The sequence below is a fragment of the Sceloporus occidentalis genome, unplaced genomic scaffold, assembly GCF_023333645.1.
Source record: "Sceloporus occidentalis isolate IW3139 unplaced genomic scaffold, rSceOcc1.0.p SCAF_1, whole genome shotgun sequence".
Classification (NCBI taxonomy): Eukaryota; Metazoa; Chordata; class Lepidosauria; order Squamata; family Phrynosomatidae; genus Sceloporus; species Sceloporus occidentalis.
Genome location: NW_028316981.1, coordinates 220,270,790 through 220,297,275, shown reverse-complemented (window position 1 = coordinate 220,297,275; position 26,486 = coordinate 220,270,790). Strand labels below are relative to the sequence as shown.

General features: G+C 43.9%; 1 protein-coding gene across 9 annotated transcripts in view; it reads right to left on the bottom strand.

The window, feature by feature from the left end:
* Window positions 1-26,486, bottom strand: part of LOC149323490 (SID1 transmembrane family member 1-like) — a 78,449-nt gene that overhangs the window by 29,637 nt on the left and 22,326 nt on the right. For all 9 annotated transcript variants that reach the window (XM_089489041.1, XM_089489043.1, XM_089489040.1 and 6 more), the window contains exons 2-14: window positions 25,628-25,749; window positions 23,107-23,277; window positions 20,088-20,133; window positions 18,761-18,862; window positions 16,676-16,759; window positions 15,525-15,618; window positions 11,853-11,924; window positions 9,061-9,154; window positions 7,883-7,926; window positions 5,513-5,584; window positions 3,093-3,241; window positions 2,556-2,629; window positions 1,192-1,258 (exon numbers count right to left, since the gene is read on the bottom strand). In XM_089489041.1, coding sequence (XP_089345167.1) covers window positions 1,192-1,258; window positions 2,556-2,629; window positions 3,093-3,241; window positions 5,513-5,584; window positions 7,883-7,926; window positions 9,061-9,154; window positions 11,853-11,924; window positions 15,525-15,618; window positions 16,676-16,759; window positions 18,761-18,862; window positions 20,088-20,133; window positions 23,107-23,277; window positions 25,628-25,749 — 1,191 coding nt within the window. The remainder of the gene's footprint in view (window positions 1-1,191; window positions 1,259-2,555; window positions 2,630-3,092; window positions 3,242-5,512; window positions 5,585-7,882; window positions 7,927-9,060; window positions 9,155-11,852; window positions 11,925-15,524; window positions 15,619-16,675; window positions 16,760-18,760; window positions 18,863-20,087; window positions 20,134-23,106; window positions 23,278-25,627; window positions 25,750-26,486) is intronic.

The window sequence follows — 26,486 nt, the reverse complement described above, 5'->3', positions numbered from 1 at the left end:
GCCATCCTCAATATATAACTGAAAACGGTGTAAAATGGAATTAAATGGAAGAGTAATTTGCAAAGTGGTTGAGGATGGGATGTGAGGATTTTTTATTATTATTATGGTATTTATATCCGGCCCTTCAGCCCTAAGGGCTATCAGAGCGGCTTACAATTATTATTTTTAATAAGACGGTTCCCTGCCCTCAGACTTATAATCTAAAAGACACGACACAAAAGGAGAAGGGAATGTTGGTGGGGAAAGTGGATGAGGTCCAGTGATTATTCTCTCCCTCTCAGGCCTGGACCAAGGCAGATGGACTAGAGGGAGGGCTTTTCTTCTTCAGGCTAGCCCTGATGGAGCTGGGCCTGCCTGGTCAACTCCCTGTCAAGCCAGAAGATGACAATTATGGAGGGAGGAGCCTCTTCCTTCAGGCTAGCCCTGATGGAGCTGGGCCTGCCTGGTGAACTCCTTCTCAGGCCAAAAGATGACAGTTATGGAGGGAGGAGTCTCTTCCTTCAGGCTAGCCCTGATGGAGCTGGGCCTGCCTGGTCAACTCCCTGTCAGGCCGGAAGATGACAGTTATGGAGGGCGGAGTCTCCTTCCTTCAGGCTAGCCCTGATGGAGCTGGGACTGCCTGGTGAACTCCCTCTTAGGCCAGGGATGGCAGTTATGGAGTGAGGAGTCTCTTCCTTCAGGCTAGCCCTAATGGAGCTGGGCCTGCCTGGTGAATTCCCTCGCAGGCCGGAAGATGACAGTTATGGAGGGAGGAGTCTCTTCCTTCAGGCTAGCCCTAATGGAGCTGGGCCTGCCTGGTGAACTCCCTCGCAGGCCGGAAGATGACAGTTATGGAGGGAGGAGTCTCTTCCTTCAGGCTAGCCCTGATGGAGCTGGGACTGCCTGTTGAACTCCCTCGCAGGCTGGAAGATGACAGTTAGGGAGGGAGGAGTCTCTTCCTTCAGGCTAGCCCTGATTTTTTGGCAAGGTTAAGTAATCTGAGATTTTCCTGCATGATTTTAACATCTTTGTGTGATAAAGAAGCCAATGAAGCTTCAAAAGCTTGCTACATGTATTTTGTGCATTTTGGTTTGTCCCATAAAGATATCCTTGTTTTGTGGATTCTGGATTTTATTGTACTTTGCAACATGGCTAACATGGCATACCCCGGGATATGCAATCTGAGATGAGGATTAAGGTCAGATAACTCACCGTCTGATATGTGATCACCAACTGGATTACAGGCAGGGCATAGAAAACAGCAATTGTGATGATGTTCCTACAAGACCAGGAGCCATGAAAGGATTATTTGTAAACAAGAATGGGGAGAGGAATAAATGTATCAGCTGAGTTATAATTATAGGCTAAAGCATTTTACTGAATTACACTTTGAAAAGCAACATGTAAATTGTTGCACGGAGCAAAGCAAATATCAAAGGGAGTCGATGGGCAGTAGCATTGCCTGCTTTGTTAATTCAATTATTTCCATGCTGCTACACCTGTCTTCCAACTTCAGGACCTTGCATTTATTTATGCCCTTCCTTTTTGTTGTAGCCAGGACACAAAGCAGCTGAGTCCACCTTTTCTGTTGCACTAGGAGCTCATCAACAAGGGAAGTGAAATTTCTCACGCAGGAATATCTGGGTTGAGCACCAGCAAAGTTTTTCCTAGAGTGCTGAGCTCCCCCTACACTGCACCTCTCCCAACTCCTCCATAGTTGCCTTTATACAAAAGGTCCTCTTGAGAGCTCCTCATATAGCCCACCATTTGAACCCCAAATCAGGTTATTGAAATCAGCAAGTGTGTATGCACAGACACACCACTCTCAAATGTGCAGTCAGCTCACTCATCCTGAATTGGCTCAGGCAACAGCAACAACTGAGGCTATAAGGTTCATCAGCCTGCATTTTTTTTTAGCACTTCATCAAAACCTTCACCTGGGTTATGTTACCTGAAAGGATTTAGTCACTGGGAAAGTATTTGGAGGTGTTAATGAGTTCATAAATAGCACATTACACTTACACCACTCAACCATCAAACCACACCAGCCACACTGTAAGAGATGTGCAACTGTGAAACTATAAGCAATAGTGCATAGTTCTTTTAGGCACAGGACACCAAATAATCTTTTCAAAATATGTTCTTCATTGAAATCAACACTAATTGGACAGATTTCTATTAATAAAAAAGTGTTGCTTTTCTTCAACAAAAATCATTTTAATCTTTTACATTTTGCTCCTATTTTTGCTCCTACTCTTATACTTGAATAATATTAAGAGGAGATGGTACATTTCATTTAATGCCGCATGAAATGGAAAATGATGCAAATAATTCCTGTCAGTTCCAACTATGCCTATTAATATTATCAGGTATCTTTACCTAATTGAAGATAAATATATATGAACAGATTGCAGCAATCATGACATTAGGAGACAATAGGTTATTCTCATGCTAGAATGTCAATTGGCTTAACTAGATCAGCCCTTGGTCATCTTGAAGATACAATGTAGTAAGACCATAATGCAGAAAGCTGGGATGAGCTAGGAACTAGTTTAGGATGGTCATTAGCTACTCACCAGAAATAAATTTTATATTTTTTACTGACAATTCTCCGATCTTTCCTGGACAAATCAGAAAGATAGAGGAACATCTAGAAAGAAAGAGAAAGAAAACTGCATATTCTGTGATACTTTGAAAGAGTATAAATTAGCAGACAAAACCATGGTGATGGTGATGGGATGATGACTGCTCCAGCAACCGTTAAGCCATGGAGGTGTTCATCCTATCACTCAAGAAAGGCACAAGAAACCAAAGCCTTTCTTTTAAGGGAAGGTGACAGGTGTGCAAGTTCCCATATTTTATCTCCATGAAGTTAACAGTATATGCTCCATATGTAAATATGTACTGACAGCACAAAAGAGAAGAACATTAAACCTGAGGAGAGCTTCACTGACTTCTTGAATGTATTTATTTCATCTTGCCTATAGATCTTGCAGCCACTTGTCTGCTCCAATTCAGTTGCCAGGGATTGTGGCAAAAGAGCCTCCTTAGACAATGGCAGTGCAGAGAATGGGTGACACAGATGGAAGAAGTTCTTTACGAGAATAATCTACCTTAGTGCGGATTACATTCTTGTCACTTTCAATTTCAGGCATCGTGTCAAAGTCACTTTCCTCTTCCACAGAGCTGTCCGTATCAGAGCCACAAGGAGGTCTGTGATCCAGAGGCGACAGCTGCTGTCCTCCACTGGAGCCTGACTCATCTGGAAATAATACAGAAATATCTGGATTATGAAGTGCCTCTTTCCAGAAAAAGAACACATTAAAATAATGCACCCTGCAGTGAAACACGTTAAATATCATACACACAGGTGCATGTGTGTTTCTGTGGTGTGGATTCAGATGACATGGGAATAATGGAAACCGAATTAAGGTGAATGGCAACGAAGATCTCAAAGATGCCAAGAAGCTTATCATGGCAGAAGATAAGACACAAGGGTTAGCCAATGAGTGGACTCTGCCCTTTAAAATTCATCCTTCATTCTCACCTATCTCTCCCCATTGGCAGTGGATGCTTCTGGTTACCAGATGGGCCTTCCTGTACCCCTATTGCCTGTTCTCCTTGCCTATGTTAGCAGACCTGTGTCTCCAACAAGAGTGGGCATGCAGCACTTAGAGGGTTTCATATTCTGCCCCAGCTTTCCTCCTGTTTTTCTTACCATTGGAAGCCACCCAATGCTCTTAACTGTCAATTTCCTAATTTCTTTTCTCATCTCTGAATTTTACTTCAGCTAAACCCAATCTGTACTTTGCACACACAGTTGAGCTTTTGTGGATCGCCACACCAATTCCTTCCTGAAGTCTTGCATGTATTGTTCCATATGACTGCAGAACACCAAGTCCTAAATAGTGATTGGTAGCCTTTTGGAGGTCAGGGGCAGTGATGTGGTCCTTGCAGAACCCACCAAAGGCCTCCATGAGTGGGGCTAGTGGTGAGCGGAGTGGCAATGTGTGGTACCACGAGACATTTCTTTGGAAATATTCTGACACATAATTGACATAAGTGTAAAGCAAATGTACAACGCTGGAGTCACACTAATCTGAACAGGTCAAAGCCAAACATTTGCTTGTTGCTGTTGCTGTTGTTGTTGTGTGCCTTATAAGTAATTTCCAGTTTATGGTGACCTTAATACAGCCTTTTCTTGGCAGGATTTGTTCAAAAGGAGTTTGCTTTTGCCTTCCTCTGAGATTGAGAGAATATGACTTGCCCAAGATCACCCTGTGGGTTTCCATGGCTGAACAGGGATTTGAACCCTGATCTCCAGAGCTGTAATCCTAAACAGAAATTGGTAACTTTTTGGAGGTTAGGGGCAGTGATGGCCCCTGCAGAACCCACTGAAGGCCTCCATGAATGAGTGGGGCTCATGATGAGTGGGATGGCAATGTGTATTGCTAGGAGACACACATGCACTTGCACGTTTTCTTAATCCTAATGGGATTAATGTGCTGAAGATTGCCTGCAGTGTATCTAATAATTTTTACATGTCATTATTTTAATTTGTCTTTTTTTGTTAGAAGGGTATTAGGAATGCAACTTTCCACATTGGTGGTGTCATAAACAGAATTCCTAATCCAAGCCAAAGCCATCTTGTGGGTGATGGTGTACTCAAAAGTAAAATCACAAAGCTAGGAAAGAAATAGCCTAAATCTTTTGAACATTGGTACTGCTGTTCTGTTCCACTGCATCTCTGCACTGTACTCCACACAACACTGGGAAAGTTTCACAGGAGGAGTGGAAACCTCTTTCTTCACTTGTGAGGCAAATGTGTTGGTAGCTGAACAGTGGTCACCACACATATACACCCACAACCTTTCTCTTAGGATTAGCACCCCCATTCTCTTTTCTACTTCTTGCATAAGAATATTTTAACATCTTATTTTAAAATAATAATACTACTAATAAAAATAAACAGTGCTAAAAATTCTCTCTTAAGACTCTCAAAATCACCACCACCCAAAACTCAGTCTTTTTTCTAATACGCATTAGTTCATGAATCCAACCAACCAACCACCTGCCTTCCATCCCATTCTATCAGCCCACAACCTCATTCTCCCTTTTTCTCTTCAGGCTTTCCAGTCCTTTATGCTTCCCTCAAGAAAGCTTGGGAGTGGAGCCATTTCAAGCTGTTCAAGGAATGTTTAAGCTGAAGCATCCAACAGCTCCTCCCCTATTAGGAATGGTGAGAAGGAAAGGTGAGAGGAAGCTTCTGGAGCTGCTTCCTCAAGAGATGCCTTTGAAGAAGAACATTTGGGGGGGGGTGGTGAGGTGACAGAAGAGAGACTGCACTGGCTGCATTTTCTGTATAGTCCAGAGTATATTTTGTATGCTGCCTTCTGTTTTGCACCCTATTCCACACCCTGCCCTTGACCTGTCCTTGCAGTGCTATACATTGACCACAAGCTCTCAAGCAGTCATTCAGCATGTCTGCCAGCTGAACAGGCAACAGTGTCTTTGGATTCCAGAGTTACTGTACCAATAGCTCCATAGCTGCTTCCTTCAGGAGTGCTGGCAGTGATGGGATGAGAGGCAGCCACTGTCCCAGACCCTACAACAGGAACAAACAGTGAATAGCCTTCTACTTTCATCTGACTGGTCAAAATCTACCAATGACCAAAACAGACTGCTGCTAATTGAAGAACTATTGGGACTTCAAAAAGAATACTACATTGGGAACCAAGCATCTGACCTGTGTTGATAGCTCTTCCTAAACCAAGTACAGGAACTTGTGGGATAGTTGACTGGTTAGGAAGCAAAGGAGGAGGCCACGTTCCTGGTGTGGTGGAGCTGACCCATGAGATTATTAGTTTGGGCTATTTTCTATTTAAGGGAAGGTTCTCTATATGCACCATAATGCTCAGTAACAGAGATGAAGAATGGAGTCAAGAGTAACTCAAGTAGTAACCAACTACTGCTTTTATGTCACAAATCCCTGCGGTGGAGGCTGCTCTTTGACAACATGCAGTGTCTCCATCTGATTAAGTGCAAGGATAATTTGCTTTTGCAGAAGCTAATCCAGAAGTTGGCACTTGCTTTTGCAGAAACTAATCCAGGAGTTGTGTTAGCTGCTCCCAGAGGAAATGTCAACAGGACTCAACCAAGCAACTGTGCAATACCATTTTTCTATTTGTGGTAGACAGCTTGTGACCCTCATTGTCTATTGGTAAGGTACAGAATGCTTAGAGTCACACACATGGATTGTGCCTCACCAGTATTATGGACTGCTGTAAGTGCTGGTGAAGTCAATCCTGTGAGATTTATGCATGAAAGACAGCAATAGTGGCCATCATGGCCACTCCCCATAACCCAAATAACAGTACTTCTTCAAGAATGACTTATCTGTCCCATTGATATCCTGTGCTTACCAAGGAGAGAGATCTCACCCCTCCAGAAAACCAAGAACAAGGACTCGAGCTTATAAATGGGGCAGAGCAGGATAGAAGAGAAGTATTCTCTTTAGCTGAGACCCGCACAGTGGTCAGAACAGACCGAATAGATAAACCACGGGAACATTTCCCTTCTCAGAGGGAGGGATGAATATTTATTCCCTAACACATTAGAAATTCTAAAGTTGGTTTTGCTGGCAGGGCATGGATAGGACTGTGCTGAGACCAAAGGAGGAGGAAGAATCAATTGCTCCTTCTGTGATGGCGAACCTATGGCATGCATGCCACAGGTGGCACACAACACAGTTTTGCCAGGCACGGGGCGAAGGAGAAGGCAGAAGAGGCACGCATGTGCCTGTTCCTCCTCCTCCCTGCCATTTTCAGGCTTCCCAATATCTCTCAGAGACAGTGGAAAGCCAGAAAATGGCACTCAGTAGAAGGAGCCAAAGGCGCGTACCTCTGGCTCCTCCTCCCAGCCCTCTCTGAGACAGCTGGAGACCAGGAAAAGGGCGAGGGAGGAGGAGCGACTGGCGCATGCCACTTGCTCCTCCCCAGGGACCTTTTCCAGCCTCCAGTTATCTCTGGAGAGAGAGCTGAAGGCATTGGGGCAGGGAAAGGTCTCTGGGGAAGAGGGATGGCCTGTGGGTCCAATCCTCTCCTTCCCTGCTTGCCTTCCCTTTTCCCCAGAGAGCCCTTTGGGGGAGAGGGAAGGTCTGGGAAGAAGAGGACCGGGCACATGCTGAGGTGTCTTCCTCCCAGCTTGCCTTCCCTTTTCCCCAAAGAGCTCCAGAAAGCTCTTTGGATGAGAGGGAAGGTCTGGGAAGAACAGGGTGTGTGCCAAGGCGTCTTCCTCCCGGCTTGCCTTTCTTCACCCTGAACTGACTCCTGACTCTGAGTCCTTTCTAGGTAAAGAAAGACCTGGGAAGGAGAGGGAGGGCGGACTCCTCCTCCTCTCTGTGGGCTTTGCCAGACTTGAAGAGTCCCCGGAAGGACGCCTCAGGTCTGGCAAACCCCTGTGGAGAGGAGAAGGGGGTCGTAGGCCCCTTGCTCCTCCCCCCATGGGCCCCTACTGGCCCCCAGCTATCTCTGAGAGACAGCTGGAGGCCAGGGGAAGGGCAGGAGGAGAAGGAGCAACAGCACGCGCCCATGTCCCCCCCTCTACAATTTTCCCTGGCTTTTAGCTGTCTTTCAGAGACAGCTGGAGGCCAGGAAAGGGTGGGGGAAAAGGTCCCACCCTGGAAGCCCTGCCTCCAAGGGCAGAAGTCCCGCCTTCAGAGGCCCCGCCCCCAGTATGCAGCCCCCTCCCTGGGAGGCAGAAGCCCCGTCTCCGGCATGCGGACCTCAAAAGATTTGCCATCACTGGTTAAGTAGAATTCTTGCTGCTGACCGAAGATTGGACACAATGACTTAGGAACTGCCTTCTACCTTTGTGATATGTCTACAATGTACTAGAATCTTACCATCGTCAGGACTGTGTCCTCTTGTTGATGTCTTCCTATAAATTCTGAAATCAAACATAAACAATAAACATGAACACAAATTTATCAAATTACTAATCTGCAAAAAGTAAAAGATCATAATTTATCTAAAATTTAGAAGGCAGAGAGGTTTGATTCTAAATAACCAAAACAGCCAAAGTCATGGTACCTTACTCTTAGCCTTCTAATACAGTGTGAGTGAACTCAAGGAAACACAGTCAACTCCCCCTCCTGTTTCAGACTGTGGGAACCAGAGGCAGATAATGGAATGCATTTGGTAAAAGCCTAACCCTCCCTCATCTGTAAAACTGCTTCCCTAGACTATGTATCCTACAAACTCCAGGAACTTCCATTTTATCAGGGTTCGCAACCATTACAAAAATGCAAACTGGGGAGAAATGTGAACTGGCACCAAATATTCTTTTTCCTGAAGCAAGAATGAGCCCAGTTGGCAGTAGTGGGAAGGGAGCAGGAATGGAGCATTCTCCTTTGTGTAGACAAAGAAGCCACACATGTAAAAATCACACACAAAGAAGTGAGTGATAAGTTTTGCTTAGAATCAAGGCCTTAGAACGATGTTAATCTCCTAATCCTTTACTATACAACACAGAAGATGACATTAGAGATATAGAGAGGTGCCTCCCTTATCTACATTTAAAAGAAGGTAAACTGTGGTGTTTATCAGACAAGGAAAATTGGAAGTATAATCCAATGGCAATCTGAATGCAATCATGGGGTTTAACGCTATTGTGTGATAGACCGCCACACACAAATTTGGGCAATGGGAAGTCAGTCCGAGCGCAATCATGGGGTTTCACGTTATTGCGTGATAGACTGCCACATGCAAATTCAGGCAATGGCATGCTATTTTTGGGCAACGGGGAGCCAGTTCGAATGCAATGAGCATTCACGTAATTTCGCTAAACTAGCAACTTTACGTGAATGCGTTCTGGCCCCACTTTCTTTCATTCAAAATTAAGAGAAATTCCTCACATGTGATAAACTCCAGAGTCAAAGCTATCTCACACACAGGACAACCGAGCCATTGTAAATTTTCTTGCATGCCCCTCTCCTTTCAACTTCCTATAGGATTATTAGGAACTTCAAGAGTAAACACAGGCTTACTCTCCAAAATGGCATTGCTGAAATGCTTCACTCACCTGAAGTACTGCACAAATGCAACTACTAATGCACCCAGATAAAAGGAGAAGAAACTGAGAAAACTGAAAAGAATAGCACGCACATACACGGAACCTGGAGGAAGAAGAATGGATCTGCCATTAGCCCATGAAGAAGAACCTTGAACTCATCTGCTACTCTTCCCCTTGTTCCGAAATCATTGTGGGCCAATAGGCAGCCCTGGTTCATGCCCATTTTTGCAGCATTTAGAGCCCTTTTCCAATATCATTTTCTTCTACTTTTTAAGAAAAGGAGAATTGCATCCCGCAAGTTTTCTTCACCTTTCAAAGAACATGTTTCATCTTGTTGAACATTGCTTTAATACAAAGTATTTTTTTTTCTAATAATAGTAGTGGATTTATTATCACTTTTGGTTTCGGTGTGAGGATACTCCCCAGTCCTGGGGAGGCAGTACTGGTCCCCGATCCTACTGAATTTGTCTATCCGCAAATTAAATGGGTTTCACTCTTTCAGAAACCTTACCTCCTTGATAGAACTCACCAAGGTCACTACCTACCTTTTCTTCCACTATACAGATAGTTATATTTGTTCTCCAACTGAAAAGGCTGACATCTGTCCTACAACAATGAGGTCTAGCATTTTCTTTGGAGGGTTAAATAAAGCCCTAAATGGCTTGGGCCCAGGTTACTTGGAGGACCACCTCTCCCCATATAATCCGCCCTGCGCACTCAGGTCAGCCGGGAAGAACCTGCTAAGGGTTCCAACTGTAAAATATGCATCGACTTCACAAAGGGCCTTCTCTATCTCGGCCCCAAAAATTTGGAACACCCTTCCCAATGAGCTCCACTCCATCACCTCTCTGGATCTTTTTAAAAAGAAACTTAAGACCTTTTTTTCCATCAAGCTTTCCCCCATGTGCTCTGATATCATGTGGTTCCCCCTATATGTATTTTCTATTTGGATCATCAGCTCAGTTGGCTTGATTTGGTTTAATAATTTTTAAATTGTATTTGTAATTTTTCTACACAATGTTATTGTTATGTACATATTGTATTGTTGTATTCTCTTGTCCTGTTCACTGCTTTGATCAATATAGAAAAGCGGTCTAGAAATAAATAATAATAATAATAATTATTATTATTATTAACCTATTTCTGCCAGAATTAACACATTTGAAAATACAAAGAGTTTCAATTGCAAATAATGGGATCAGAGCAGGCATGAAGGAGAAATATAATCCCTTTCCTTCCTTGGCGCCATTCCCACTGGCCTATAACGCAGATCAGGACGCAAATCATGGGTGCATCGTTTCCATTAGAGTGCGCATTCGACCAGCACTGCTCCGATATTGAGATTCGAATCTGAATTGAATTATCCTGAAAAATCCGAATTTTAGGTCAATAAACCGGTTTAAAAAATAGTGGCTTTTAAGCTAATTTTCCTGTGCCTCCGGAGTCTGATTCGGGGCAAATGAATGGGAACGAAAGGGTGTCTGATTTGGGAACCTGGAGATGGGAGGAGCAGCGCTCAAGGGTCTGGCCTGTGGGTGTCACCCTCTTTGTTCTCTTTCTGCATCGCTGGCACCATTTTCTTCCGTTCGCATAGCCTTTCCCCCAGTGGACTGGGAAGCAGGGTAAGGCGATCGCGCTACATTGAGCTCCAAACGCAGTAAACACATTACTCCCCCTGCAACCTCCCCACTGCTCCACATTCATAGACCGATGTGTGAGGAAACCCATTGAACACCATTTTAAACTATTATTTTTTCTTTTTTTCTTTTTTTGCCTCTGCTTGAGCGCCTGAGCAGCAGATGGGCTTTGCAGTACATGCCTGCTTGATCATCCCCCCCCCCCCCCAGACAGCAATGGAGCAGGCAAAGGGATTTGGGGTGATTAGAGGCTTCTCTTCTCTCTTTCCCAAAGGGAATCTGGGGAGACACAGAAGAGCCTGGACACCCAGGGATCTGAGGGGAAATAGAGGTTTCTCTTCTCTCTTTCCCAAAGGGAATCTGGGGAGACACAGATTAGCCTCGGATGCAGCTGCTATTCATTGGCTCCCCCCCTCAAAAAACAACAACAAAACAAACAGAAATGGGAACGGGGAGCAAAATAAACCATGTGAAAGTGTTGCGAATCAGGTGACAACACTTGTGATGTCTGAAGCCTATGCACTTGATTCACAGCTTGCAGACACAAATGGGAACGGGGAACAAATTACTCCACTTTAAAATACAGCGATTTAAAATAAATGGGAAAGAAACAGGGTCTAAATAAATCAAGGTAATTTGCCCCCTTTCCTAATAGAAATGATGGAAAAACTTCGAATTAGACCGGGAAAATAATCCGAGTCAGAATCACGCCAATATAAGCCATTTTATATGCCAAGTAGGAATGGGGCCCTTGTTGTCCCCTGAAGAAAATCTCTCTTCCGAAAGTTTATATTTGCATTGGGAGAAAATTTCCCATTCGTACTAACCAATGAGTTCCTGCTAAGCTAACTGTGTAAGATATCTTGAGCAAAGCGTAATCTTCAGAAAAGAAGGAAAAGATTAAACTGCCCATTCATGTCAACTAAAATTCCATTAATTATTATCCCAGACTCTGGCCTGACCTCCCCAAAGAACCTGCATGTTAGCTTAAAAAATGAATTCAAAGATTAATTTAACAGCAATTACTTTGGCCTTTAAAATTAGTACAGTATAAAACTCTTCCACCTTATAGTGATGATTTCTTTAGACCACGGTTACTACCCAAATAGGCCACTGAACCTTCTGATGCTAATTATGAAAAGGTGTACAATTATTGACCAGGACCTTTAACTGAAGGTACAATTGTCACTTCAAGGGTCTTCATCCTCTGGAAGTTCCACGTCTGGTTAGTTTTTCCTGTAACAACAGAATCAAGACACATTTAAATTCAGGTCTTGGTCACCCAATCTCAGTTTAAGTCCATTTTGAGCAGTACATGACAAGTTAGGATGCTATACAATACTTCATTATGTGTTGTTGCACCTGTTATTGTTGTCATCAACTGCCCTCAAGTTAATCTTTACTCAGGGCAACCCTGTGGATGAGACATCTCCAAGGGCCCATTCCCACTTACCTTTTAAATCGCTGCTGAACCGAATCATGGATTTGGTTCCAGCAGCAAGCGTGGTTCCCACTATGTTTGCGCCGGGTCAGGCCTGCGGGGGAACAGCTGCAAGAGCCCTGCAAGGGCCCTGGCCATCCCTCCTGTCACCAGCCTCCTTCCCGCACGCAGCCCGGCCTACTTCTCCTTCCCTGCCCCAGGCCAACCTTAGAAGGAGGCTGGGAGACCCGCTGGAGGATGGGAGCCGGATCTGCCTTCCACCATTGGCAGCTTGCGTCCGTCCTTCCCATGGTGGCTACGGCGGCAGTGGCAGCAACAGTGGGAGCAGCAGCGGCTGTCGGGGCTCGTTGGACGTGCCTCTGGCATGCCTCCGTCAGACATCCAACGAGCCCTGACAGCCGCTGCTGTTGCCACCACTGCCGCAGGAAGGATGGAGGTAAGGCGCCCACGGCGGGCAGCAGATCCAAACCCCATCCTCCAGCAGGCCTTCTGGCCTCCTTCTAAGGTAGGCCCAGGGCAGGGAAGGAAAAGGAGGCTTGGCTGCGTGCAGATTCCATGGAGGAGGAGGAGGAGGAGTGAGCCAACGAACCGTGACAGCTGCCACTCCTGCCAACACTCCAAGGCAGGCAGACAGGAGGGAAGTAGGGAAGGACAAGGGGGGAGGAGAAGAAAAAGAAGGAAGCAAGGAGGGAAGGGAGGAGGAAGGGAGGGAGGAGGTATGGCCGCGGAAGGATGGAGGAAGCCATGGCCAGGGTGGAATTGAATCCGCCCTGGGTTCCCACAGGGCTGAATCGATTTATTCTCAAATAAGGTTAAATGGATGGGAACTATGCCCCCCCCTTAGGAATCAATTCCAAATCGATTCCCAAGTGGCAACCATAGAGGTTTAAACCGGATCGTGATTTGACACGATCCTGTTTAAACCATAGTGGGAATGCACCCCAAGACTGCTCTACTTAGTTCCTGCAGATTCAGACCTGTGATGTCCCCAGTTAAGTCCATCCATCTAGCATGGGATCTCTTCTCCTTCTACACCCCTTCACCTTTCCTAGCATTATTGTCTTTTCCAGTGATTCATGCCTTCTCATGATGTGGCCAAAGTAGGACAGCCTCAGTTTAATCATCTTAACCTCTAGCAAGATTTCCGGCATATCCCTCCAAAATTTAGCACTGAAAGATTAGAGTCTGTATGAATGATGCTGCTTTGATAGGTCTATAAAAAAGTAGGAAGTGAAAAAAGGGGGGAAAGGCCAACATGGGAATAAGGTGAGAAACTTTTTAGTAAGAGAGCCACCTTGTCTTGGGGAAAATCTATTGGAGACCACATACCAACCATGGGCAGGGGCACTACCAATCACATTACATACATATCTATAAGATCAGCTCTGTAGAACAGATCACAGAGAAGAAAGGGGAAACAGACTTGAATGCATGGTCTCTCTCAGTCTCAGTGCTGATGCATTTGGGAAGCACAGTAAATTTATGGTGCAGAGAGAGAGTGTGTGTGTGTAATCTCTTTCTCAATTACCAGCTGGCTGCCTTTTCTCTCTCTGCATTCAGAAAAGGAAAGTTTTCTTGGAGCAGAAGTATGTTCCCAAGGGGTAAGGGAAGCCCCCCCAGGCTCCCCAGTGACTCCTGACTGACCCTCCTTCCTTCCAAGGTGAGGAGGTTGGGGAGGGACTATGGCAGATTGAGCCAGAGGCTCCCCACTGGTACTATTTATTTATCCATTTGCTGGATTTATATCCGACCTTTCTCCCAAAAGGGAATTCAAAGTAGCTTACAATAATTTTAAAAAGAGAGAACAAAAACATTAACCACAAAAGTTAAAAAAAAATAAACAAATAATACTAATATTAAAACATCTGCATTATGACTGACCAGGAGCACCTCTATCTTGTCTGGATTAAGTTTCAATTTGTTCAAACACCTCCAGTCCATTATTGACAGCAGACACTGGTTTAGGACAAAAACAGCTTCCTTGGACAGTTGGAAAGGAGAGATAGAGTTGGGTGTCATCAGCATACTGGTGACACTGAACTTCAAAACTCTGGATGGCCTCTCCCAGCAATTTCATGTAGACATTAAACAGCATAGGGGACAGAATCAAGCCCTGGGGAACACCACAGAATACTGGCCAGAGTGTTGAACAGGCCGCACTTTCCCAGTCCTCTCCTCAAAGGCCAGTGCATAACAGTGCCCCAAAGTCCCATCCCAGAGAGGTGACCTAGAAGGATACCATGGTTGATGGTATCAAAAGCCACTGAGAGGTCCAGCAGAATCAATAGAAACCCTGTCCAGTTTCCTCCGTGGGTCACCTACCAAGGTGAAAAAAGCAGTCTCTGTCCCATAGCCAGGCCTAAAACCAGATAGAAATGGATTTAGATAACCTATTTCATCCAGGACCACAGGATCCTCATCCAGTATACTGCAGGGATGGGAGGAAATTAAGACCCAAAATTATAAAATTACTCTCAGTTGCAAAGTCTACTAGATGATCCTGACTGGAATTTTGACTGGCTAATTCTAAGAATGTAGGACTCAGTGGCTACTATGGCACATTCCAAGTAGTGTCACTTTTGCAATTACAGTGGGACCTTAGTATCTGTGGAGGATCCATTCTGGACCCCTCCCCCGCGGATACTGAAAGCGACAGATGCTCAAGCCGGCATTGTCTCAATGGCGGCATGGGCACTTGGGTGTGCTGCTATTAGGGACAGCCCCCCTCCACCACTGGGGACAACAGGGGCTGTCCCTAATGGTGGCACAATCAAGTAATTGTCCCATTCGGATGTTCACAGATGGCAAGTCCGCAGATACTGAAGTCTCACTGTATGCTATTTTGATCCTGTCTATAGCAATTTCATTTCATTCAGGTGTTTTGTCAGTTTCTTTGGAAGTGCTACAAGAGCACCAATCACCAGTGGATGATAATGATAATGATGGTGACACTTTCATGTTATAAACTTGTATTAACATTTCTGAGACCATACATACTTTACCTATTCAGAGTTCGGGAGTTTCCCACTGTGTACAATTTAAATTTATATATGGTAAGAGAGGATTTTCCAACTGTCAATTTGACTGTCAGACCCAATCTCATATTTTGATAATATTCTGACACATATAATTCATATTATTTATAAGATTCCATGAGGATACCCAGCTGGGAACATCCTGTTTTCTTTTCCTGGCCCCTTGTTCTTTGGGATCATGCTGCACTTGACCAAAGGATGACATTTCCTATGTATCTGTTACTTCAGTAAAGAACAGATAACAATCCAGTAAGAGTATAACAATCCAGTAAGAGTATCAATGTTCCACTGAGAGTGTCCTGGATGGTGTTGTGTTAATGGTCTGGTTTTTTCCAGTCCTTCAAATATTAGACAGCTTACCTCTAACAGAGTATGGCATCGATCCTCCACAGGCATAGTCCTCCGGCTTTATAACAAACACAACAAAGAACTGCTTGCCTTGGAAGTCCCTTTTCTGCATAAGATAGGGGAAAAAAATTTAAGGCTGGGCCTTCCATGTTACTATTGGACACAGGATATAGGATAATCTTCAAAGCCAGGTCATATTCCCAGGCAAGCCACTCCCAGACATGGAAAGTTAATTTTTCCAAAAGAACTACAGTAATGGCTTTGCTTGTTTCTCTGATCTCCCAAACAAGTACTTCTTACTGTTATTGAAATTCATGGAATCACACATTACTAACAAGCTATATATACCATTATTAATTTGCCTTTGAAAATTCAGTAAACACGAGAAAATGCTCTCTAGTGTACCCAAGTAGCCAATTCAGATATGGCACCAAGAAGAATCTGTGAAAAATACAAAAGACACTATGGCTGCACCCACACTGCAGAAATAATCCGCTGTGCCACCACTTGAACTGTCATGACTCAATGCTATGCAATCCTGGGAATGGTAGTTGGTTGCAGCACCAGAGTGGAACTCCCCTGAGAGGAGAGCTGTGGTGCCACAACAAACTACTCTTCCCAGAATCCCATAGCATTGAACCATGGCAGTTAAAATGGTGTCAGCCTAGATTATTTCTGCAGTGTGGATGCAACCAAAGGGGAGGAGGGAGAGAGATTGGTAATTGGATCCTGAAAGAGAGAAGAGAGCGGATTCAGTGAAGCACTTCTGTACATTGTGGTTCAAGCCCTTTGTCTGACTCATAGTAAATCACTTCATTAGTTTGATTTATGTGAAGTCAGTTTCTGTTGGAGGAGAAAACTTTGGGTTCAAAGGAGCCATTATATAATTTTAGAGACCAGACTTCTACTGTACCTTTTATTTCAAATTTAGAAAAAAAGTTTGAACAAATTTAGAACAAAAGTTGGACCCGTTTGAACAACGGCTCTGGGAGACTAGGGCTTGAATTCATGCACAGCTATGTAAAACTACTGAGTGCCTTGGGCAAGTCATACTCTCTCAGTCTTAGAGGAATTCAGTGGCAGGTCCCCACTGAACACCTTCATGCCAAGAAAACACTAGATAAAAACAGTGCTGCAAAACAACATAATTAACAGCAACTCACCTGTACAGTGATGGCTGCCTGTTTTGTCATGGACTGGTAAATTCCATTAAATTCCACATTGTGGTCCAAATCATAAACTGGGCACTGCAACAATTGGACAAGCTTATTACATTATCACTTTACTTTTTCTACTAAAGTTAATTTGCACAAAGCCTTCTCCAAACTGCAGCTCTGTGCTATACATTATACACACTGCACCCTGTGTGATGCTTTCTCTGGGATCACTTCAGGGCCACTGCTCAAAACTATTCCTTTGCATGAGATCCAAGTCAAATTTTGTTTTGTTGTCATTTTGATAACCCAGATCCTTATACTGTGAAATCTTCTAAGTCCTAATTTTATAGTACTTGTAATAGTTATCGTTTTTCCTCCCAATAAACTCTTTTCATTTTTCTAACCCTTGCATATATTGCCACAAATGGATCAGCTCAGCTGTTGTGTGTGCACTTTTTTCTTGCCTTCATTGTACTGTATTGTTTTTTTAGCATAATTTCCTTGTTCGTTTTACATATCAATACCTCTTTCACTTGGTCCTTTTCATATTGTTTGCTAAAAATATTGATTGGAGGGAAGAAAGCGTTCTGCCAGCCAGCAAGACACAACAGAGAGGACTGAACTGGGCTGGGCTGGGCCTCCGGTTGCTGTGAATGTCTACAACAAGTTGCCCAGAATGACTATTTATACATTCTGAAAAGAGCTGAAGAGAAGCACCGCTTGTGGGAAAGGCAATTATTTCTGTTGTTGTTGTTGTTGTTATTATTATTATTATACCCCACCTTCCTCCTGGAACAAGTATTCTTCAGACTGAAGCACTTGCGAAGACTGGCTATAGCATCACACAAGTTTCTATAACAGGGCCTACCTTGTTTTATATTAAGCTTGGATTTGTTTACCATTATCCAGTTAATTAGCAGCATTAAACACAATTTCAAAAGTTGAATAGCTTCCTTAAATTATTTCAAAAACTCTGGGTGTCATCATGAGCACAGGATGCATTCTGGATGACATCCCACTGCAGTTTGGTGTATATCAGGGTTAGGAAAATGAAGCCCATGTGCCACACATGTGACCCACAGAATCCACTTTTGCAACCTCTCAAAGCCCCAAACTCCCCATTTTTAGAATTTTCAGTATGATCTCTGGGCAATTTTTACCTGAAAACAACACAAAAAAGCCCCCCAAAGCACAAACCAGACACATACATCCAACCCTCTCAGACCCTCACACCACCCCAAATACTTTCACTATAATCTCCTAGTCACTTCTGATCACCATTTTGAGAAGAACACCAATGAAAACAGAAGTATTTTGATGTTGGGGTTTTATGAAGCCCATGGGCGGCTGGAGAAAAATTGGCCCCGACCCTGCAGAGTTGCCCATTCCCTCGTGTGTGCTTCAATAATGTGAGGGACAAAATGGAACCATGGGGATCACTGAAGGCAAATGGCCATGTTGTTAAAACAAAAACATCTTCCGAAACTACCCCAATAAAAAATGCTGCAACCACTGTAAACTAGTACTTCCAGGCCCCATTTGAGGCAGCTGCTAAGAATGGTATGGTTGATGGGACGGAAAGTTAAACAGAGGTCTAAGCATTTTGTGTCCCATAACTAGGTCTGAAGCTAAATTTAAATGAAATCTAGAGAAGGTTGGACAACTGTGGCTCTCCAGACCTTGCAGCACCCATTCTGGGCATAACGCTGCAAAATTAATTAATTAATTAATTAATTAATAATGCCAGAACGGAGCGCTAGGTGTCAAATACGCTAGGCTAGCCACTTTTAGGCTATCTTTTTAAAGATCATGAATTGCTGTGGAGTGGTTGTTAGAGGGAAGTTGTGTTATAAGTCTGTAGATGACCTTGAGGTCCATCCCTCCTTTTTCTCAAATATAGGTGAAACAGTAAGTGGGCCTTGAGTCTGTAAATGGACTGGAAGTGTGTGAATGAACTGAAACTCAGTCCAGGCAGAACCGAGGTGCCATTGATATGCAGTCTGTCTGCCCAGCTGAGTGGTGCTGGAGGCTATGAACTCCTTCTATCACACACACACACTACACACACAAACAGACTATGCAAGAATTTACCACTGTATCCTGAATGGAGACAACGGAACAGGGGTAGACGGACTCAGATCTCACTTTGACAATGACGGAATCCACATCTGGAGGGAAACTGTACAGAAAATACTATGGGGAGAGAAAAAGATTTTAAGATTATTTTTGTACAGATTGGAGATCTTAAAGCAAACCTATCCTGGGGTTTGCTTGGCAAGATTTGTTCAGAGGAGGTTTGCCATGGCTTTTTGCTGAGGAGGCTGAGAGAGTGTGACTTGCTTGAGGTTACCCAATAGGCAGGGAATCGAATCCTGGTCTCCAGAGTCCTAGTCCTCCAGACCAAGCTACATCCCAAACTTCTATCCAGGAAGAATGTAAAAATGTCATCCATTTAGAGCATGAGTTAGAAGCATGAATTTATATTGGTTTTTTATTAATGTGTTTGTCCTCCATTTTTCTGAAACATCCTATATTCTGTCCTATATTTTGCCCTACATTTTGTGCTACATCATGTCCTACATTTCGTCCCGGTTTTGTGAAAGGGAATTATGGCAACCCTATCCTCATAGGACATGGTTTCCAGACCTTTCACCATTTTAGTTGCCCTCCTCTGGACACGCTCCAGTTTCTCAATGTCCTTTTTGAATTGTGGTGCCCAGAACTGGACACAATATTCCAGGTGGGGCCTGACCAAGGCAGAATAGAGTGGCACTATTACTTCTCTTGATCTAGACACTATACTTTTAATTATGCAGCCTAAAATTGCATTGGCCTTTTTAGCTGCCACATCACACTGTTGAGTCATATTCAACTTGTGGTCTACTTACACTCCCAAATCCCTTTCATATGTAGTCTCGTTCAGCCAAGTGTCCCCCATCCTATATTTGTGCATTTCATTTTTCCGTCCTAAGTGCAGTACCTTACATTTCTCCGTGTTGAATTTCATTTTGTTAGCTTTGGCCCAGCTTTATTCAGGTCATTTCGAATTTTTATCCTGTCCTCTGGAGTATTAGTTATTCCTCCTAATTTGGTGTCATCTGCAAATTTGATAAGTTTGGTTGGTGTAGACTGGCTTTGTCTGTTTATGTTTCTGTGTGTAGGCATGACAAGGATCTTAATTTTAATCAGCTGCAATTGGAAACTGGCATTGGAGACGCCTGAGGGTCAGGGCCAGGGAAGATGTGGAAAAGAAGATGAAATCTACAGTTTGGAGGTTGGTATTGTTTTTTCACACCATGAGCTACCACATTAGGGTGACACCAACCCTAGTGATGCCACTGTCCTAACCCTAGTCAAAAGTGGGATATACATAAAATAAAATAAAATAATATATACACCCAACAGTATTCTAACTCACCTGAGGTTGGGAAGGGCTGGCATTGAATGTGAAAGCAGTGTTCATCCTGAAAAAGAAGAAAATTCTATAGTTTTTTGTGGGTTTTTCGGGCCATGTTCTAGAAGAGTATCTTTCTGACGTTTCGCCAGCATCTGTGGCTGGCATCTTCAGAGAATGCTTGCCTGGAAAAAGTTGGGTATATATATATACTGTATGAGCCTGGGATTTGCATGTGTATTGTTCTGTTTTTGATGTCCTAGTCATCCGCAAACCATTCCCAGGCTCACACAGTATATACACTCTTACCTCGGGTTACGAACGCGCCGGGATACGAAATTTCCGGGTTACGAAGAAAAAAAAAAAAATATTTCCGGGTTACGAAGGTTATTCCGGGTTACGAATAACCTTTTGGTGCTTTTTGGCGCTATTTCGCACCAAATCGCGGCTTCTCTGCATTAGCGCCTATGGCTTTCTCGGGTTACGAAGACTTCCGGGTTACGAAAATGGCGCCGGAACGGATTATTTTCGTAACCCGGGGGCCGAGTGTATATATATACCCAACTTTTTCCAGGCAAGCATTCTCTGAAGATGCCAGCCACAGATGCTGGTGAAACGTCAGGAAGAAACTCTTCTAGAACATGGCCACATAGCCCGAAAATCCCACAAAAAACTATGGATACTGGCCATGAAAGCCTTCGAATTCACATAAGAAAATTCTACATTGTAAGAATTATGGAATGGTAAGCAACAATGTTTTGAGGGTTGTATCCACAACTTGCTTACACTAATCTATCATTTATCTATATTCAGCGTAACAAATGAACATATGAGCTCAGTTTCTGATTCACTAAAGTTGCAGCAACCACATGCAGATTACAGTGCCAGAAAGCATGTTCATTGTGTTTTACAATTGTCCTTCTAATGCCTCCAAAATTTGGCACTAGTGAAATACAATGAAAGCCTAGTTCCAAGTCTCTGTCATATTTTAGGAACAAAACCCCCAAAAAAACAATGTGGCAGAAGTGGGAACACTCATCTGCTGTCTGGAAAATGAAATGTGGAATGGATTTCAAACTGTTTCTCCATGCTTACTTCAATCTTCCTCTTGGAAATCAAACCAGAGCCTGATAATTGAGACAGCAAAGGTGCTCAGTTCTCAGTAGGGTTCAGTAAGACGCAGCCAGCATTTGAGACAGCAAGAAGAAAGGGAACAGGCTAAGGTGAACACATGCCTATCCCATGCAAATGAACTACTATACTCCTATTGGAGAAAAGTATTGCACCTGGGAGAAAACAGTTGCTTCCAACTGTGGCTGTCTAATGCTACTTAGGCTTGTTCCAGAAGGAGAATCATAGAGTTGGAAGAGACCTCAAGGGCCATCCAATCCAACCCCATTCTGCCATGCAGGGAGATATAGGGAGAATCAAAGCTCTCCCTTTGACAGATGGCCATCTAGCCTCTGTTTAAAGACCTCCAAAGAAGGAGACTCCACCACTCTCCAAGGGAGCATCTTACACAGTCAAATAGCTCTTACTGTCAGTAGGTTCTTCTTAATGATGAGGTGGAATCTCATTCTTCTGGGTCCTATTCTTTGGAGCAGCAGAAAACAAGCTTGCTCCATCCCTTCAAATGTTTAAACAGGGCTATCATATCACCTCTTAACCTTCGCTTCTCCAACCTAAACATACCCAGCTCCATAGTTTTTTGTGGGTTTTTCAGGCTATGTGGCCATGTTCTAGCAGAGTTTGTTACTGACGTTTTCCCAGCATCTATGGCTGGCATCTTTCTCTGCCATAGAGATTTCATACCCCGCTCCCTCAGTCTCTCCTCCTAGGGTATGGATTCCAGATCCTTCACCATTTTAGTCACCCTCCTCTGGACATGCTCCAGATTCTCAACATCCATTCTGAACTGTGGTGCCCAATACTGGACACAGTATTCTAGGTGAGGCCTGACCAAAGCAGAATAGAGTAGCATTATTACTTCCCTTGATCTAGACACTATACTTCTATTGATGCAGCCTAGAATCACATTGGCTTTTTTAGGTGCCGCATCACACTGTTGCTTCATGTTCAACCTGTGGTTTACTAGGGGTCTACTAGGACTCCTAGATCCCTTTCTTATGTAGTCTTGTTAAGTCAGGAGTCCCCCATCCTATACTTATGCATTTCATTTTTTTCCTGCCTAAGTGCAGTACCTTACATTTCTCCCTGTTGAAATTCATTTTGCTAGTTTTGGCCCAGATTTCTAATCTATTAAGGTCATTTTTAATTTTGATCCCCTCCTCTGGGGTATTAGCTACTCCTTCTGATTTGGTGAAATCTGCAAAATTGTAGATTTATCACTTGTGGCTCAACACTGTGCTTAACATTACACTACTTTCCTGCAGCATCATACAATACATATCCCCAGGGGCACTTTCTTTTAATGCAGTACTGTGCTGTTTAAAGACAAAAGCTAGACTTTTTGCCAATATTGTGCAGCTTTCAAGGCAAGAACTACCACGAGGTGGGGAAATGGTAGGGGAACATGGGCTGCATGACACTTATCCATGTTCCCCTGTGTTTCTGTGGCTATTCAATGGTAGAAAAGTGGAAAATTCTCACACAAACTTCTCTTGTGACATCGATCACACACAGTTGCAGCATGCCCCAAGATAGACACAACTAGGTTGCACATGCTTGTATGTAGTTCTGTGCATGCATATGCTGCTGTGCACGCACTCTCTATGCTGTCACACTCTCTATGCTGTCAATCACAAAGGATGCTGCTTTGAACGATATAAAGCAAGAGGAAGTTACTGACACTCCAGGGTTGGATTCAACACAGAGCAAAGTAGAGGAGTGATCCACTAACATTATGCAGTTTTGGCTACAAATTCATCTTCCTCCAAACTAAGATAACATGCCATTCACTACTCAAGGGCAGCTCAGACTTTGTACTTTTTTTCAGAGTAACATAATATCTTCCTTATGTATGTAAGTGCCACAGTCAATACAGTCAAAAACATTTTCAGGTAACAAAATGCTGACCGCTCACCGAAGCTGGAAGTTCTTGATCCTGGTAACTTGCAGTACATAGTGGGCATTATAGGGGGCCATGGAAGCCACATCTACAAATAGGATCTGCTCTGAAGACCCATTTTCAGGTGTGGGCTCTGATGGGCAAAGAGTTCGGCTCACCTCTGTGTAATTATAACTCCTCTGATAACTGCAAGCACATGAACAAAATCAGTAGATCTCATAACCAAGGAACATGGCAACTGTAGCGCATTCTAGAGCAGAAGTAAACAACTGCAAGAGGACTGGGGCCAGTTTCCTGCTCCTGGATTCTTTGGGGCTGCATAGACTGCCAAAAGAATATGAAACAGTTCTTTTTAAAGATGTCTGGAAGTCGAGTGCTGTTTTTTTAAAGGTGGTGATGGCGGCTGTAATTCCGGAAGGTTGTGCAACCTGTCTGAAAGGTAAATTGCTGGGAGGCTTCCAGGGGGTCATTTCCACTGTAATTTGCCCCGATTCCTGATTCGGGGCAAATGACCCTCGTTCCCATTTGAAACCGCTTCTGATCCTCGTTTGAGCGATTGGAGGAGGAAAGAAGTGGGGCAAACATAAAAAAACCCAGGGTTTCCTGACACTACTCTGAAAGGTTTTTTTTTAAATAAAAGAATCTAAAGCATGCCAAATAAGTGAGAACACCAGATCAGAATTGATTCTTTTTTTTTTTTTGTATAGAAATTAATCGAAAAATCAATATATTGGTAAAGCAACTACTTGCTTTAACAATAGATTGATTTTTCAATTAGTTCCATCTTTTTTTAAAATTGTCTCTCGCCTCCTCCTCCTCCTCCCAGGTCTCACGGGCTTGCCTTGCTCCCTTGGATGCAGCCCAAGCCGAGCTCCTGAGGGTTTCAAAGGGGGAAAGCCACTGCTGCTTGCCTGGTTCAGGCTGGCTCCCTGCGCTGCTGCTGCTGCTGCTGCACCACGGCTTGCCCAGTGCAGGCTGTCTCCCCACGCCGCTTGCCCGGTGAAGGCTGGCTCTTCGCGCCACAGCAGCAGCAGCACATGGAGCCAGTCTGCACCAGGCAAGCAATGTGGGGAGCCAGCCAGCACCGTGCGGTGAAGGCAGCTTTCCCCCTTTGAAACCCTCGGCAGTTTGGCTTGGGCTGCATCCAAGAGAGCAAGGCAAGGAAAAAAGGGGGAGAGGGAGAAGGAAGGAATGAAGGAAGGGAGGGAGAGGAGGGAAGGAAGAGAGAAAGCCTTCCGAATGGGTTCATGTTATGGGGGGCGACTGGCTGAAGGGCTGCCACCTTCTCCGGCTCCAACTAATGGGAACGACAAGCATGGCCAGGAAAATAAGTGATTGCACCAAAGGTCCCTTTTCATAGTGGGAATGAGGGATCTTTTGAAATCACTTCAGAAACCGGGGCAGAGCAGAATCGGGAAGCGGGTTATACCCCAAGTGGGAATGGCTCCCAGGAGTGGCAAATCATCCTTTTTGCCAGAAAAGGGTAGTCCAGAGAGTATGAAGAGGTCAAAGCTGTTAAAACATCCATATGGACTGTGTTGGTCCAGAACTGTCCTTTGCCCACTGGTGTCCTAGAAGGGCAACCAAGTTGATCCAGATTCAAGTTACAACAAAGAGTCCTGGAGCACCTTACCTGCTAATAAAAGTTTTATGGCATGGTTTTTTTGTAGACTATAGTTTATTTCATGAGACGCATGAAGTGTTACTCAGAATTTCAGGAACATATACAATAGACCTACCTGAAAGTAGGATTGTAGACAGATAAAAGAGAAATTCAATGCAAAAATATTGAAAGTGGCCATTATATTATTAACACCAGCCAATCACAAAACTATAACTGATAACACAAATCAATAGGTAAACCCATTAATAAAACATGTTGGATGATAAAAATCCATTAACTTGATTAAAGCCTCTAGTGATACAGTGGAACTTCCTAATCAATTATGATTTAACAGCTCCTCCTCAGTTTCCTTCTCTCTCTCAGAAGTTCCTCTACTCCATAAGACTGATATCAATATTTGTAATAGTAAATATCCATGATTCTTTTTTGATTTCAGCATAGCTTGTTTTAATTAACCGTATATCATGATAATTTCCACCGTTACACCTTATATTTACATTAGTGCTATAATTGTGTTGTTGAAATTGTTACTGTTTTGTATTTATTCATGAAGTATTTGCAAATGGATTAGGGCAAAAGCCAGTGCATATAAAATGTGTGTTTTTGTTTGTGCATCTCTCTCTCTCTCTCTCTCTCTCTCTCTGTGTGCGTGTGTGTGTGTGTGTGTGTGCACTTGTGCAAATACTGTATGTAAAATTCAGGACAGTAGAAAAGGTAAAGGAAGACCTTGATGCACAGGGAACACTAGAATTTCCAATTCTGAAGGCATCTGGATAGTAGGGGGCTGTGACACAAATATGTATTATTTCCCTCTTTTCAGTCAAAGGGATTCTGTGTATGAAATGTACAGTGTATGAAATGTATAATGTCAAACATCTCAAGGGGGATAATAGTAGCACTATGAGTACTTACAGGCCATGAAAAACAAGTGGGACCTGCCAGGATAGCACGCCCTTTTGCTGCCGAACAACAAACAAGACTGGATACTGAAGGTCTTCAGAGTCACTCTTTACATTAACCCGGATGGCATCCACCTGTGAGGAGAAAGAGAGGGGTGGTGCATTAACTGACGTCCCACATTATCCCACCCCCAATAGAAAAAATTGTCATTTCTTGTTCTGTGTGTGTATGCTCCTTCAAGTTACCCTTTAATGTATTATTGACTCCATACAATTCATAGGCAAGGAATACTCAGAGATGGGTTTGCCAGCTCCTTCCTCTATAGCTAGTTATAGCTATCTAATGACATGAAAAGGCAGGGCTTAATCCAAGAAGAACTATGCTTTTGAGAGACTGATGACCTTTCAGGAACATTCTGGCCCTCAACAGACCAGCAAAAAACGCCGGTGTGAGGGCAGAGTGCGGGTGTGGTGACTGCCTGCTGCCTGCTCCCATGTTGGCATCATGCCGGCGTCACACTGCCCAACCAACCACATGGCAGGTGGTGTGATGCCGTGTCTTTGGCAGTGTTACACACTGCACCAAAGAGCCGTAGAAAAGCTGTGGCGGCACCAGAAAGGGTGCTGTTTCCACGGCACAAAAAGAAGCCACTTTGTGCAAGGGTGGGGGTGTGGTGTGTGGTTGCCACGTCTCCAATCCAGGGCTTCCAGGGGCAGCGTGGCACCACCTCTTAACAGCAGTCTGCCGAGCCCCTGAGTCAAGTTCCTAGGAAAAAAGAAACATGTCCCAAGGCATGTGTATGAACAAGACCATCAAATCCAAATGCATGAATTAAGCACTCCTTCCTTCTCCCAAGTAATCTACATTTCCT